At 40.3% G+C, this 16,343-nt stretch overlaps 1 protein-coding gene across 1 annotated transcript in view; it reads right to left on the bottom strand.

Annotated features, from left to right (window-relative positions):
• Positions 1 to 924: 924 nt before the first annotated feature.
• LOC124722144 (piggyBac transposable element-derived protein 4-like) overlaps positions 925 to 16,343 on the bottom strand; it is a 44,625-nt gene continuing 29,206 nt past the window's right edge. The window contains exons 3-4 of the mRNA XM_047247349.1: positions 11,256 to 11,505; positions 925 to 2,540 (exon numbers count right to left, since the gene is read on the bottom strand). Coding sequence (XP_047103305.1) covers positions 925 to 2,540; positions 11,256 to 11,505 — 1,866 coding nt within the window. The remainder of the gene's footprint in view (positions 2,541 to 11,255; positions 11,506 to 16,343) is intronic.

The following is a 16,343-nucleotide window of genomic DNA, read 5'->3' as shown; positions in this document are numbered from 1 at the left end:
GTGAATATTCCCATGAATGTTACAAAAGTACAAAAGACGTACATAAAATTGAATAACAAGGACAGTATGTTTCCCCATGGCAACATGAAGTGCCATGACATAAGTTATAAATTTTGAAGATGCTTAGTGAAATGAACATTAACATAACACCATTCATAAAACAAAGTGCACCTATGTATGAAGTAACAAAGGACTGCTGTACGCTATTGGAGACACTCACAAAAAATGATGTTGATATCTTAATTGGAGGTTCTAATGATGTGTACCATAATAATGCTAAACAGGCTGTCAGAGAAGCAGTGAAAGCCCTAAGCAATTTATGAAATGTAAACATGATTGTCTCGAGCATGCCAACAATATATGACTTAATTCCTACATCATGCGTCAACAAAGAAATCGAAAATACTAATAGGAAACTACAGAAAATTGCTACAGCATTTCCTAATTCATCTTTCCTCGAATGTCATTTCCATGAAAGGGCTCATTATACCAGGCATGGTATGCATATAAATAATAAGGTAAAGGGATTTATGTGTAATCAAATTAGAGAACATATTAGTAATATAACTGAGGGAAGCAAGTCAAAACTGTCCTAGCACTCTCTGTACCAGGCCTATTTTATGCACCCGTCCCTAGAAACCGGGCAATTTTACCAATATTAAAAAAATTACTGCATCAAATCTACTGTTTGGATTGTGGCAAATTTGGTACCATCTTGAAGCTGCACATTTCTACTTTAATTCTGAGTGAAAGAAACTACTTTACAATGCACAGCTTTAAGGTACAGTTATAGAAATCACTTAGATGTTTTAAGAATTTAGAAAAAGTCATACGAATAAGGGAATACAATTGTGATTTATTTTTAACCAAAATTGTGGCACTACATTACATGTTTCTGATAGTATACAGTATTACATATAAATTTCACACAGAATCATATTGTTTTTTAGTGTGGAAAATTTTAAAGCAAGGTTCCAGGCAGAGTGCAACGCCACACTGTTCACATTCGTATCGTGTCTCTTTGCGAGAAGCCTTGCCACTCTGTTTCTTGCTCCTGGAACTGCACACGTGACACACACGAGCAGCATACTTCTTAGTAGTTGCAGGTATGTGCTGCAAAAAATGTCTCTTTGTTAGCCGACCTACAGTTCCTTCATTTCTTGGAATGAATTCAAGTGTGTCGTCTTCAACAAGCTGAACTGCAAGCACTGTTATAAAGTCTGTTATTGTAATTTTCTTCCTGTGCACTGCATTGTACAGCCAAAATGCATTTGATACTCCCATAAGCAGCAAATGGAAATATAATTTTCGCCACCATTTCACAGTTCTGTGCTGGAACGGATTGTACTGCAGGCGTTGGTCTCCAATATCCACTCCAATTTTATTGAGGTTGTAATCAAGTACCTGAAGTGGTTTCAATACTACAGACCCATTTCTCTTAGTATGCGTACCAAATGTTGCTTGATGCCTTGTAGACAATGTATACACATCTCTCTTATCTTTCCACTTCATTGCCAATACATTATCTTTACGCCGAAAAGACATTTCGCCCTTTTTCAGCTTAGCAGATACTAAATCTTTAGGCAATCCTTTCCTGGATTTGTTCACAGTACCAACAGCTCCAGTGCCTTTCTCTGCCAGTTGCTGAAATAGCTCTGGACTGGAATAAAATCGATCTAAATACACAGTGTGGCCTTTGTTCAGCAAGCTGCTGTCAGACAACAATCGCAAAATAACCGCAGACGAAGAATTGTCAACAATATGCTTACCAGCATAAACTTCAAAATTTACAACATAGCCACTACTGGCTTCAGCAACAGCATATACTTTCAGTCCATACTTATGAGGCTTATTTTGCATGTAAACACGGAAACTCACACGACCTCGAAATGGGCAAATTCCTTCATCAATTGTCACTTTTTCTGAGGGACGATATGCCTGGATACATCGCTCCTTCAAATTATTATAATATGGCAAAACTTTGTAAAGTGGATGAAATCCATCTTCGCCTGGTTTTTTCTGATTTGAATTGTCAACAAGATGCAAGCATGACAGTATCTGAGTGAAACGCAAACGGCTCATGACATGGGGACAAAAGTTACAACTAAGAACAGGATTAGTGCTCCAATGGTCCGCAATTTTGGGCTTTTTCGAAACACACATGTGGAAAATAATACCCAAGAAACGCCTCATCTCACTTATAGTCACTGGCTTCCACGAACTCAAAACTGAATGGGGCTTCAGATTATTTCCTCTTCTTTTCTTCTGTATTGTCTGTGATGCATACAAATTTGTCTGTCTCTTGAGTTCATTTACGTCACTGTCAGTAAGGAACACTTTACTGCAATCCAGTACAGAACTCGACTCATCAATATCCACTAGTATCTGCCTGGGTGTCGTGTTGACAGGCAGAGGTCGGTAGGTGTCAACTGCAGTCCACTCACTGTCTTTCGGATACGGCACAGCTGCTGGATTTGAAGCAACACCTTCAACATCATTCTCGTCTTCATCTGAAGACAAACTGTCATCAATCTCGTCTTCTAAAAAGAATATCACATTATGTGTAACTACATACATCGTTTACACATGTTCAACAGATATGTGCGTACTGCACAATTACGTGGAAAATTCGGAAATACGTACCTTCAAACACACCATTGCATTCAGAATCGTCTGAATCACTCTCTACATTATCCAGAGTGTCGCTATGATTGATCAAATCCGCAATTTCTGCGTCTGATAAACCGCGCCGAAACATGATGACAAACAACTGAATGATATACAGACTGAGAACGCAAAGATAAGTTTTAACATGAATTACAGCGCTGCCGTGACATCTATGGACGCATTTTGTTAATAAACATCTGAAAAACGTATAGCGCTGGCCAAACCCGTAGAAATAACGTTGCAGTGTTTTGAATGAAATTAAATGTAGCGGCCCGTAAATTTTACGGGCTTGGTGATTTTCGCGCGATCCCAGGCCCGTAAATTTTACGGGCTTGGCGCTTAGAGTGCTAGAAATGGTAATACAAGGACATCTTGGTGCTGAAAATGCAAAGGAGAAAAATAACTTGTCAGATGGTGTACAAATCAAAATGCTAGGTCCATTTAAAACACTCTTCTCAGCTGAAGTTGTGATTTCACTTACAAGATTAACATCATCTGCAGAAGAAAAAGATGTGACATCTATGAGAAAAATGGAAATTCCAAATTCAAAAAATGGGAAGAAATCTTCATCAAGCAATCCAAATAAAAGGTTGTTGGGCAGAAGGAATACTGAGCCTCCTTCACATCTGAAGGATTTTTTATGTGTGGGCCTGAAGAAAAAAAGGGACAACAGTAGGTAGTGTCAGTGGATTCTCAGTCAGGTAACAACAGCACTAATAGAATAAAAAAGCATTTCATCTAAATATAGGAAGCCTCTTAAGTAAAACAGATCAACTACTTATTAACATTAATGAAAAGGACTGTATAAATATTGCTCAGGTTTTGTGCTTAACTGAGCACCATGCTGTTGATAAATGTGCCTTGCCATCTATGGTAAATTATAGTTTACTAACAAAATACTGTAGGACAAGTAAAGACAAAGGTAGAGTAACAATTTATGTTAAGAATAATATAGCATACAAAGCCATAAATATTAAGAAATACTCTGTGGAACAACAATTTAAGGCATGTGCAACTGAAATAATAACTAATTTCTACACAATAATAGTGCTGGCTGTCTACATGGCACCTTCAGATGACATAAAAACTTTTCTACATATAATAGAACTCCTCCCGTCAGGGTTACATGCAAGAGCCTAGGTTATTGTAGTTTAGATGATTTCAATATAAACTTTTTGACATAAAATATGAATAAAATTGACTCTGAGATTGTGATGACCTTACATAATCTGATACCGGTAATAAATTTTCCAACAAGAATTACATCTGAGTCCCAAACTATGACAGATAACATTCTTTTAGGTGTAAGTAGACATCAGAATGATACTGTCAGGCAGTTTATAAGTGGGCTTTCAGATCATGATGGACAAATTCTCATTCTTTATGACGTTAATCTGTTTAAAAAACAATTTCCTCAATGGGAGCTCATAAGAGTAATGAACAAAGAGGCAAAAGAAACTTTCAACCATAAGTTGTAGCAAATGGATTGGCCTTCAGTATGTAGCCTTGATAATATTGACTCCAAATTTAACTGTTTTATACACGAATTCTTAACTCTTTTTGAAGAAATATTTCCACAGAAATGGGTCAAAAACAGTGCTTCCAATTCTGTAAGTAAGCCTTGGATTACAAAAGATATAAAACAGTCATGCGAAAACCAAAAGGGAAACATATGCTGCAATAAGATTATCTAAAGATGTAGAAAAATGGGAACATTATAGATTATACTGTAAAATTTTAAAGAAACTAATACAGAAATCAAAAGCCCCTTATTATGAGAAGAAAATGGATAATTCTAATAATGAAATAAAAACAATTTGGAGCATTGTAAAAAAAGAAATAGGAAGTGATACAATAAGCACAGAAGATGTAAATGGAGGAACACTAGTAAATAACCCAAAAAGTGTGGCTGAGGTTTTCAATACGCACTTCCTATCAGTAACTCAACAGATTGATTGCAAGCTGATGTTGATGAAGCCATAACTCTTTGTCAAGCTGTATATTCAAACACAATTCCAGAAACACACCTTAACCCCGTCACTGTAGACGATATTCAAAACATCATCATGTCTCTAAAAAGTAAGAACTCTGCAGGGGTTGTTAATCATTCTAATAATTTATTGAAATATTCTTATGTGTGGATAAGGGACATTCTCTGTCATATTTTCAAAGTATCCCTTCAAAAAAGTGTTGTTCCCAGTACGCTGAAGTATGCCATTGTGAAGCCCCTATACAAAAAGGGTGATAAAACTGAATTAGTCAACTATCAACATATCTCTCAGATTACAGCTTTTTCTAAAATTCCAGAAAAACTAACAAATATAAGAATTACTGATCATCTCATGAATGGGGTTCTCCCGAAGAGCCAATTTGGCTTTCAAAAGGGCCGTAATAGAAGACACAATGTATGCACTTGGAAATGAAGTCCTAGAAACCCTTAATGAGAACATCTAGCAGTTGGTGTCTTCTGTGATTCGTCTAAAGAATTTGACTGTGTTGATCACCAGATTCTCTTGCCAAAAGCAAAATTAGTAAGAATAAGTGGTGTTGCAGGTAATTAGCTACAGTTATATCTCCAAGACAGAAAAGAAAAACATGTCTTGAATAGCTCAGGTACAGTATGTGATATTTCTGTACATTCTGAATGGACTTCCATTACATGTGGAGTTCCTCGGGGCTCAATTCTTGGACCACTATTATTCTTCACTTTTATAAATGATTTACCATCATGTACAAGCCTGCCGTGTAAATTTACTTTATTTGCAGATGATACCACAATTTCTGTGAGCAGTAGAACAGATAGGAATCTTGAGGAATCCATTAATCACATACTATCAGATGTGGTTAAATTGCTCAAGGTGAATGGTCTCTCATTAAATTCCAGTAAGACCAATTTTATTCAGTTCTGTACAAAAACAGCAGAAGAGAGAGAACTAAGTATGACATGTGGTAATCAGCCAATAGAAAGAATGGAAACAACAAAATTTCTTGAATTTTACATTGACAAGAAAATGAACTGGTGTCCACATATTATAGATCTCTGTAAGAGGCTTAGCTCTGCTATGTTTGCTTTACGGATTGTCACTACATGTATTAAACCAAACACTGCAAAAGTGGCATATTATGGCTATTTTCACTCACTCATTGAATACGACATTACTTTTGTGGCAACCAGCCACTACCAAGGAAGGTGTTCATTGCTCAGAAGTGAGCTTTAAGAGTTATACGTGGATTACGCCCAAGAGACTCATGTAGAAATAGCTTTCAAAAACTCAAAATATACACAACTACACGCCAATATATTGTTTCACTTGTGTGTGTTGTCTATAAAAATATAGAGATGTTTCAACCAAACTATCAGGAGCATAACACATGGAGGAAGAATGACAAACAAAATGAGCAAAGAAATTTGGGCTTGGTGCAAAAGGGTGTCCACTACACTGGAACAAAACTATTCAGTACTCTTCCACCTACAATAATGACAGAGATTCATAACAAGAGTACCGTATTTACTCGAATCTAAGCCACATTTTTTTACGGTTTTTGTAATCCAAAAAACCGCCTGTGGCTTAGAATCAAGTGCAAAGTAAGCAGAAGTTCTGAAAAATGTTGGTAAGTTCCGCCACAACTAACTTCTGCCATCGAATGTATTTAGCGCTACACAGGCATGCATTGCAGGCACAAAGATAAATACTGGCGCCAAAACCTCTGCGTCAGAAAATAAATTTAAAAAAAAAAAGATAGAAGACAAGCTTTTTTCTCCGCCTCGAGTTTCGACAACTGCATTTTCGTACATTATCCAACGAAGTAAATAGAAATTCCGTATTGTTCATCTTCGAATGTAGCAGCCTTTCAAATATTCGTAACAACAAAAATAAATTTCTTTACACAAAAATACCAACAATGCACAAGACTTTAGGACTGCTGCACGAGTTGATACGCTGGCGTTCTTCACGTAGCGGCACATATTGCTTCGTGGAATTTTGTGAAATGCTTGTTGGTGTTAGTGAACGACAATGAAACGCTTTCATTACAGTACCAAATTCAAGCGGGGAGTTATTTCTTTAGCGGAACAAGGTTCTAATCGTGCTGCAGGTCTGCGATACGGGATTGATGAGAGCAACGTCAGGTGATGGCGACTGAAGAGAGACAAATTATTTGAATGTTCAAGTAGCAGGAAAGCATTTAGTGGTCCAAAGTGTGGACGATATCATGCACTAGAAGTGATTTTAAATGAATTTGGAAAGGAATAGTGTCAGAGATTCCTGCCTGTGAACGCCGAAATTTTAAAAATTAAGGCACATGAAATGCATGCTAGAGAGCAAAAAATCGAACATTTTAAGTTTAGTCGCAGCTGGATTGATCTGTTTATGAAGCGCTGGGGTTTTTCACTTTGGAGGCGAACTTCAGTTGCACAGAAGCTGCCGAAAAATTATGAAGAGAAACTTGTGGAATTTCAGCGCTTCATAATTAGGCGGCACACAGAAAAGCAATACCTTCTTGGTCAGATAGAAAATGCTGACCAAACTCCCGTATATTCTGACATGCCGTCAAATTATACGGTTAACGCCAAAGGAAAGAAAGACATAAGTGTTCTTACAGCAGAGGGTGGAAAACAGATGTCCGTCATGCTTGCTTGCACAGCAGATGGACATAAATTACCCCCATTCACAGTTTTCAAGCGAAAGCTTGCTTGCACAGCAGATGGACATAAATTACCCCCATTCACAGTTTTCAAGCGAAAGCCTTACCGAAATCGGAAGTGTTTCCAAAAACTGTAATTGTAGGAGCAAACGAAAGTGGGTGGTTTTCGGAGGACATGGTGCTTGAATGGATTTGGCGTTTGTGGAATCGTCGTCCTGGCGCAATGCTTGGTTTACGCAGTCTGTTGGTATTAGATGCGTACGCAGGCCATACAACACCTGCAGTAAAACGAAAATTAGAGGAAAGCAAAAGGAACTTGGCAGTAATTCCAGGCGGGATGACTTCAGTTCTGCAACCACTTGACGTCTGTTTGAATAAACCATTTAAGGGCAAGCTTAAACGCATGTACACAGGCTGCCTTTCGAAAAGCGACAGACAACTGACACCAACAGGACGTGTACAACGGTGACAAGAGATGGTTGCTAATAGGAAATTTTATGAATCGTGAAACCCATGCAGTTATGCAGTATTCTCTTCACCATAAGAATAATACGTATGTAAACATTATGCCATGTATTCTTTCGTGTTTGCTGTTATCTCATTTAAATCCAGTCTTCCTAATAAACTACGAAACTAGAGTGAGGCAACGGCAAATGCAGAAGAATATACGTATCATGTCATGTTGATATTCGTATTATTCTTATGCTGAATAGTGATACAGTCAGAAATAAAGCACGGCAACTGACTAGATTTTTAAATCTAAGATGACTCCAATTTCTGTGCAGAATGTAATGTACTAAAGAGGCATCTGCAAAGATTTTCAAACGGAGAAAATTTTTTTGCTTAACTCTCGTTCAGAACATCTTCTTTCATACCCAAGCCTATTATTTGGTTCCTGTTGGTAATTGTCAAAGAAGGCAGCAGTGTAAGTAACAACACATAGCAGTCCCTTGCCATTGTTTCGCTAATGCGGCAATACATTCTTTTTATTGTAAGTGGCGGTAGAGCGCACAAAAGCGAGTGGCAACAGGTCGTATAACAGTCATTATCTGAATGCAACAAACAGTCCATGACAAGGTACGATAGTGTATTTTCAGTTTAGAGTGACGTAAACACCAACAAAAAAGAGAACGGCACTTATCAGATCAAAGCAAAATAAGCAATCGATTCAAACCAGACGAAGCACGTGAAAAAGGAAGGGTCACCGTACAAATATGGACGGAGCGCCTGACGCATAGCAATGGCTACCTGGTAAAGCTTAACTACTACTTGCGACTCGAGCCAAACTGCTGTAGCTGTATCTTCATCCATTCGACCTAAACTGTGTCTCTTGTTACAATGGCCGAACTATGTTTTGATTTGGAGGTGCGGTCTAAAACTTTTCTCTCCCCTTTGATTTCGAGTCTCAAATTTCAAGTGAGGCTTTAGATTCGGGAAATTTTTTTTTTCCTTGATTTCGAGTCTCGTTTTTCAGGTGCGGCTTAGATTCGAGTGCGGCTTAGATTCGAGTAAATACGGTAAGTTTAAGAAAGCATTAAGAATATTTATGCTAGAAAAAGGTTTTTAGAGTCTAGATGAGTAAGCAGACCGAAAATGGAATGGCAGCACTCCAGTAGGTCGCTGCGAGCGGGTGCAGACCGCCTGTAACCCCGGTGGCGGGGGAAGGCCACAGACATAAATACTGGACCAGGTCCACTCGAGGAGCAGTCTCAGCTTACAAGCTACGTTACTGAAATATCGTGCAAGAATGACGCTGTTATCCAGCAGAACACCTGACAACCCGAGATGTCATTAGCTCGCTGGGAAAGTCTCAAGAGTTACAACTGTCTGTATACTTCCATACATGCCCTGATTTCTGTTATCTTGTTGTTGTGGTCATTATGTGAAATGTATGTTGGTTCCAGTAGAATTTCTCTGCTGTCTGTCCCAAATGCCAGTTCTCTAAACAATTGACCTTCCCTACAACCAATCTTACATGCTCATTCCATTTCAAATCATTCCAGTTCACACTGTGTACCTTATCTCCCAGTACCTGCTATGCAGCAGAGTATGACATTATAGCTTTCGTCTGCCAGTGCAGTGTGGCACAGAAATCCAACCGACATACCGTATACACTCAGATAATCCACACGCTCGAATAATCTGCGCACCCTAATTTTGGGGTGGGGGAATTCTTTTGTTTGCTTTAATTTGTTCCATTTAGAAAAAAATTGTTCTAGCTTACATATAATATCAATTGGTTTGAAAAAACGTGTCAAAATCTTGACATGCTTTGAACAGGTTGATAAATCATTAAAATGCAACTGATTCGGTGGCACGCAGCTGGCTGGCTAGCAGGCCTGCTGGCTGGCCCATTAGCTAGGCGGTCAGCTGGGGAACATTATCCCCGTCAGCTGGGACTATAGTCCTACCTACATTAGCAAAAGAAAGAAATGAGGATTACCGTGTTTAAGAATTTAAGTTAATATCTGCAATAAAATACACACATGGAAATGGAAAAAAGAACACATTGACACCGGTGTGTCAGACCCACCATACTTGCTCCGGACACTGCGAGAGGGCTGTACAAGCAATGATCACACGCACGGCACAGTGGACACACCAGGAACCGCGGTGTTGGCCGTCGAATGGCGCTAGCTGCGCAGCATTTGTGCACCGCCGCCGTCAGTGTCAGCCAGTTTGCCGTGGCATACGGAGCTCCATCGCAGTCTTTAACACTGGTAGCATGCCGCGACAGCGTGGACGTGAACCGTATGTGCAGTTGACGGACTTTGAGCGAGGGCGTATAGTGGGCATGTGGGAGGCCGGGTGGACGTATCGCCGAATTGCTCAACACGTGGGGCATGAGGTCTCCACAGTACATCGATGTTGTCGCCAGTGGTCGGCGGAAGGTGCACGTGCCCGTCGACCTGGGACCGGACCACAGCGACGCACGGATGCACGCCAAGACCGTAGGATCCTACGCAGTGCCGTAGGGGACCACACCGCCACTTCCCAGCAAATTAGGGACACTGTTGCTCCTGGGGTATCGGCGAGGACCATTCGCAACCGTCTCCATGAAGCTGGGCTACGGTCCCGCACACCGTTAGGCCGTCTTCCGCTCACGCCCCAACATCGTGCAGCCCGCCTCCAGTGGTGTCGCGACAGGCGTGAATGGAGGGACGAATGGAGACGTGTCGTCTTCAGCGATGAGAGTCACTTCTGCCTTGGTGCCAATGATGGTCGTATGCGTGTTTGGCGCCGTGCAGGTGAGCGCCACAATCAGAACTGCATACGACCGAGGCACACAGGGCCAACACCCGGCATCATGGTGTGGGGAGCGATCTCCTACACTGGCCATACACCACTGGTAATCGTCGTGGGGACACTGAATAGTGCACGGTACATCCAAACCGTCATCGAACCCATCGTTCTACCATTCCTAGACCGGCAAGGGAACTTGCTGTTCCAACAGGACAATGCACGTCCGCATGTATCCCGTGCCACCCAGCGTGCTCTAGAAGGTGTAAGTCAACTACCCTGGCCAGCAAGATCTCCGGATCTGTCCCCCATTGAGCATGTTTGGGACTGGATGAAGCGTCGTCTCACGCGGTCTGCACGTCCAGCACGAACGCTGGTCCAACTGAGGCGCCAGGTGGAAATGGCATGGCAAGCCGTTCCACAGGACTACATCCAGCATCTCTACGATCGTCTCCATGGGAGAATAGCAGCCTGCATTGCTGCGAAAGGTGGATATACACTGTATTAGTGCCGACATTGTGCATGCTCTGTTGCCTGTGTCTATGTGAATGTGGTTCTGTCAGTGTGATCATGTGATGTATCTGACCCCAGGAATGTGTCAATAAAGTTTCCCCTTCCTGGGACAATGAATTCACGGTGTTCTTATTTCAATTTCCAGGAGTGTATTTTAGTCAGTAAATGTGCTGCATTACCTCTCTACTCACCATCACTTTCATCGTCATCACTAGCAGCAGAATAATTGTTATCGTAGCCATGTTTCTGTAGATAGTCATCCTCTGTTGCATCCAGTGAATTTGTGACACCACATTTTTTTAAGGATTTTTCCACCAGTGGTTGCACAATGGAGTCCCATGCACTTTTCACCCACTCAAAAATCTGGGACAAATCTGGGCATTTGATTTTTCCACTTGGTGTGAACTTGTGGTTTTCATAAGCCATCCATTGCGTATATAGCTGTTTAAGTGCAACTTTGAATGACTGATTTATACACACACCTAGTGGTTGTAGGATGTATGTTAGACTCCCAGGGATAATGACCATATCAGTTTTCCCTTTTTGTAATTTGTCTCGCACTTCCTTAGCTGTATGTCTGTGGAAGCAGTCCTGGATCAACATGTTACGTAAATTCAGTAACGTACCAGGACAACATTGCCAAATCTGCATCACCCAGTCAGTCTCAAGATCATTGTCTATCCACCCTAGTATGCCTTGTAGTGATATTTTCAGAATAGTTTTCCTTTTACACATCATTTGAGATGGCAGTTTTCATACATCGCCAGTTACAAACAACATTACTGTACGCCTTTGCTTCTCACTGTCACTATAGTTCAATTCTATTATCTTGGCGGCTCACGCATGCCCGCCCAGATGCGGGAGATTGCTGTGTTGCCAGTTGCACACGACGCACGCACCAAGAGAAGCAGCGCCATTGTATAGCATAGTTTGCAAGCTTACGGTTAGAGGGGAGCATGCAGTTAATGAAGTAAAGCCACCACGGCCGCATTAACCCTTTCGCTGCTACACAGACGTGCTCCCCGCGACTTTGTCACTGCACTGCTCACCTGTGCAGACACATGGTGTTCCGACTGTTTTGACACTCTTATCATTCGATTCCACAAAAACTATTTGGCCCAAAAATTAGATTTTCACACATCTTCTTGACTGATACCTTCACACTATAAATGACTTAAATATGTTTCGATGTTTAATGCAGTTATTATGAAGCATTAAATATAGTAAACTATTGCACGAAATTTCGAAGAGTTTGCAGAGGTAAAAGTCCATAGCATATACTTTCCATATGGTCGATTTTAGTTGCCACAATGTTGAGAATGAAATGTGGACAAGGTACCTAAATTTCATATAAAATTTACTGTATAACAATATCTCATTTAATTTAAGTACCACACAGGTGTCGTATGTAATACTGAGAAATATTCCATCTTTCGCGACTGTAACAAAATTTTTATTTACACCGGGCACGTTTGGCTTTATTTTAAAGCAAACTCTTCAAAATTTCGTGCAATGGTTTACTACATTTAATGCTGCACAATAACTGCGTTGAACAGCGAAGTCATTTATGGGGGGAAGGTATCAGTCAAGAAGACGTGTTAAAATCAAATTTTTGGTCCAAATAGCTTTTGTGAAATCGAATGACAAGTGTGTCAAAGCATTGGGAACACCATGTGTCTGCACAGGCGAGCAGTGCAGTGATGACAAAATCGCGCACAGCACGGAATGCGGGGAGCACGTGTCGGCAGCAGCGACAGGGTTAATGAAGAGACAAAGCACTAGCAATTGCAAAAAACTGCATTCAAACGAATAAAATTCGTGAAGTAAGGCACTTCAATATTGTTTTTAAATAAAGAAAATATTAAGCACCGAGCACCGCACAAGGTTTGAACTCATAACTTTGCACTTATCGTCCCAACACCTTTTTTTTTTCATTTTGTTCGTTATTGATCGTTGTGTTTGGTCGTTGCGGACGTCTCAAGACATCCTGTTCAAGTTCGATGGTTGATCCTTCTACTCAGTTTTTTATTACAGAGGCCAACCGGCTCTGACCGAACACGCTGAGCTACCGTGCCGGCAGTTTTTTTTTTTTTTTTTTTTTTTTTTTTTTTTTTTTTTTTTTTTTAGTTCGTTGCATCTGCTCGGGGCGGACGTCGTAAGACATCCAGTTACATTCATTGTTGATCTGTTGACTCAGTTTTTTTATTACAGGGGGCACATTACCCTCTGACCAAACACGCTGAGCTACCGTGCTGGCTATCACCTTAGCCGTTACACTAACGCAACTCGTCTGACAACAAAACTCCAGAGGTTTGTAACATGTCACGCAAAATACTGACAAACACGGTTGGTGTGACTATGAATTACTCACGCTTCGTCAAAGTACAATATGAAATAAACAATTACCGCTGTTCTTTATTGCGAAAAAGCGGTTCGTGAGATTGATACAAACACCTTTCCTTGCTATCGCCTGAATTAGGAGTCTTATTGCTTGTTTGGTTTAATTAATTAATAGAATATGAAACAATTGGTATAAAGAATGCTTTTTCCAAACATTCTATAAAAGAAAGTCTGCTATCAAGACATTGCTTTTGTTCTATTACTTTATTTATGACTGAACGTTTCTAAAACTGAAGACACTCGTCCGTGCTCTGCACTGCAGTCGAGCTTTGGCACGTTGTTCTCTGTTCATTTGCTGACTGTGTTTTGTGTCATCAGATGCGCAGAACGAACCTAAACTCGGCCGCCAACATAAATGACGTGCACTTTAGTTCATATGATGATGCTGGAGTCTCCTTTCCTGTTCATGGTGTTGTCTAGCGGCATCTCAAAATAGACTGGCGTCGGATCCGCATTACCAATTTACAATAATATATAGGACTACTCGTGTCGCAGTTTTATCGTGTAACGATGAAAGCTCACTATTTTTTCCTGGTCATCACCTGGAAGCCATTGAGCGATAGTAGTTTTCCTCCAGAGTCCTTATCCATTTTCGTTGAAAAATCTTGGCAACCAGCCCTGTCTAGCTTTGAAACTGGTAATACCCAGTTCTTTGGCTAAAGCCAGTGCTTTAAGTTGGTACATTTCACTGTGCATCCATATTGTCGCTTCTCATCTACTTAATCGTAGAGCCTTTTTTGGGGGTCCGGATGCTTTGCTTTTTGGCCATGAAACGCCTGGTGATTACTATTAGTTTCTTGAAGCTGTGTTTTGTTTTTTTGCCCGGTTGTGAATACAACTTTCACTCACATCATACTTTCCCCCTGCTGCAAGGTTTCCAATGTTCTTGGCTTCTTCAATAAATTTCAGTTTTTCTTTAGCAGTGTACGAGCGATAACGAAAACTTTTAGCCATAATTAACGAGTTTGAAGATGTTGTTAACATGCTACTGATGTGTCACAAACTGAGGTCACAACAATGCAATTAACATAATGGGATCTATTGTTGGAGGTGGAGCAGTACCAGCCTTGTTTCAAATAATCTGTGCATCCCAGATTTTTGTCCTTAACTTTGGGAAAAAACAAGTGCAGATTATTTGAGTATATACAGTCATGTTATAAAGAAAATAATTACATTTTATGTAAATATGAGGAACATCAATAACTCACCATATATTTGAGGGATTCAATCCTCAATAAACACGTAAAAAGGACTGAGAACATTGCTAACTTTTAGATGTATCCTTCTTCAAAGCTAACAGAATACATATATGCACGCATACGTACACATACACATATACCTGCACGACTGCAGTGTCCAGCTGACAACATCGTGCAGCTTGACGGGGATGAGAGGTTGAGTCTGGTGGAGTGGGAAAGAGGAGAAAGGAGGTGGGGAGCAGGACCAACTCAGCACATGTTCTGGTCAAAGGGGGAGTTGTGTGCAGTGTTTAATGACATAGGGGAGTGGATCAGAGGAGAAGACAGAAGAGCAGAAGATGGATACTATGGAGAAGAGGAGTTGAGTGCAGGACTGTTAGGATCACAGGGCAGGGATGCAGGTGAGCGGAGGATAGAAGCTAGCAGAAATTGAGGACAGGAGAGATATGAAACTGAAGCGTGTGTTACAATGACAATTAATATGTACATAATTCAGAGAAGCTGGTGTCAGGGAGAATTTCTGAAGACACAGTTTGTGAAGCAGCTACTGAAACTGATTGTGTTGTGCTCAGCAGTATTTGCGCCATTTGGTGGGCATCTCCACCCTCGGCCACAGTTCATTCAGATGGATAACTAGTTGGTTGTTATTCCTACAGAAAATGGTGTGCAGAAGTTAGAACAGAGCTGGTATATGGTATGGCTTCTTTCACAGGTGGCCTGTCCTCTGATAGGATAGGATCTGCCTATGACCAGACCCGGGTAGGACGTACTGGGCAGGTGTGTCAGGTTGGTCTTGTACTTCCTGTTCTTCAAGACAGGTATGATCCCTGTGTCAAAGGGTTGGGAGCAGGTGTGATATAAGGATGGACTAGGATATTTCATAGACTGGGAGGGAAATTAAATACCACTTTTGGAAGGCAGCGTTCTCAGACTTTTCTATGTATTTATCTCTGAATCGAAACTTCAGATTTACAGTAAATTGTAACCCGTACTCTTTCCATTACTTACTTTTAATTAAAGGCTTTAAATTACTACAATTATATGTAATATCCTACAGCAAATTGTCTATTATGAGGATTGACTGAAACTTTTGATAATGATGCCAAATTTCAATGAGAAATACTAACCCAAATAATAAGTAGTGTTACTGTAGCTACCGCCTAATGATTTATTGGTTATCACTTCCATTAGATCATATTCAGAAGCTTGTTTATAAATACAATACAAAAACTAAAAACTTTAAATATTACAAAAGCATAGAATCACTGTAATAAAATATATAATAATTGTTTGGAGAACTGTACCTCATTATCTTGCAAATTAAGTACAACCAAGTTCTGTCTAATATGAGGGCGTGAAAGGAAGTCCCAATTTTCTTGTGCACCTAATTTGTTGTGAGCCAGGACTAATACTCTCAACTGGGGAAGATCGCCAATGAAGACTGGAATCTTAATCAGATTGCAATTTACTACTTCAAGGTGCACAACATTGAGAAGTCTGGCAAGAGACTGTGGTAGGCAATCCATTTTGATGTTATTGAGCTGAAAAAAGGCAAATAAGCAAGGAAACCTCTTAACTTTGATCAATTCCTTAAATCAATTTTTAAGACACAGAATGTGACTACAAAGATTGAATAACATGATACCACTGAACTTTGTAATTTTTATGGCACACTGAATA

The sequence above is a fragment of the Schistocerca piceifrons genome, chromosome X, assembly GCF_021461385.2.
Source record: "Schistocerca piceifrons isolate TAMUIC-IGC-003096 chromosome X, iqSchPice1.1, whole genome shotgun sequence".
Classification (NCBI taxonomy): domain Eukaryota; kingdom Metazoa; phylum Arthropoda; class Insecta; order Orthoptera; family Acrididae; genus Schistocerca; species Schistocerca piceifrons.
This window is presented reverse-complemented; position numbering and strand designations above follow the sequence as displayed.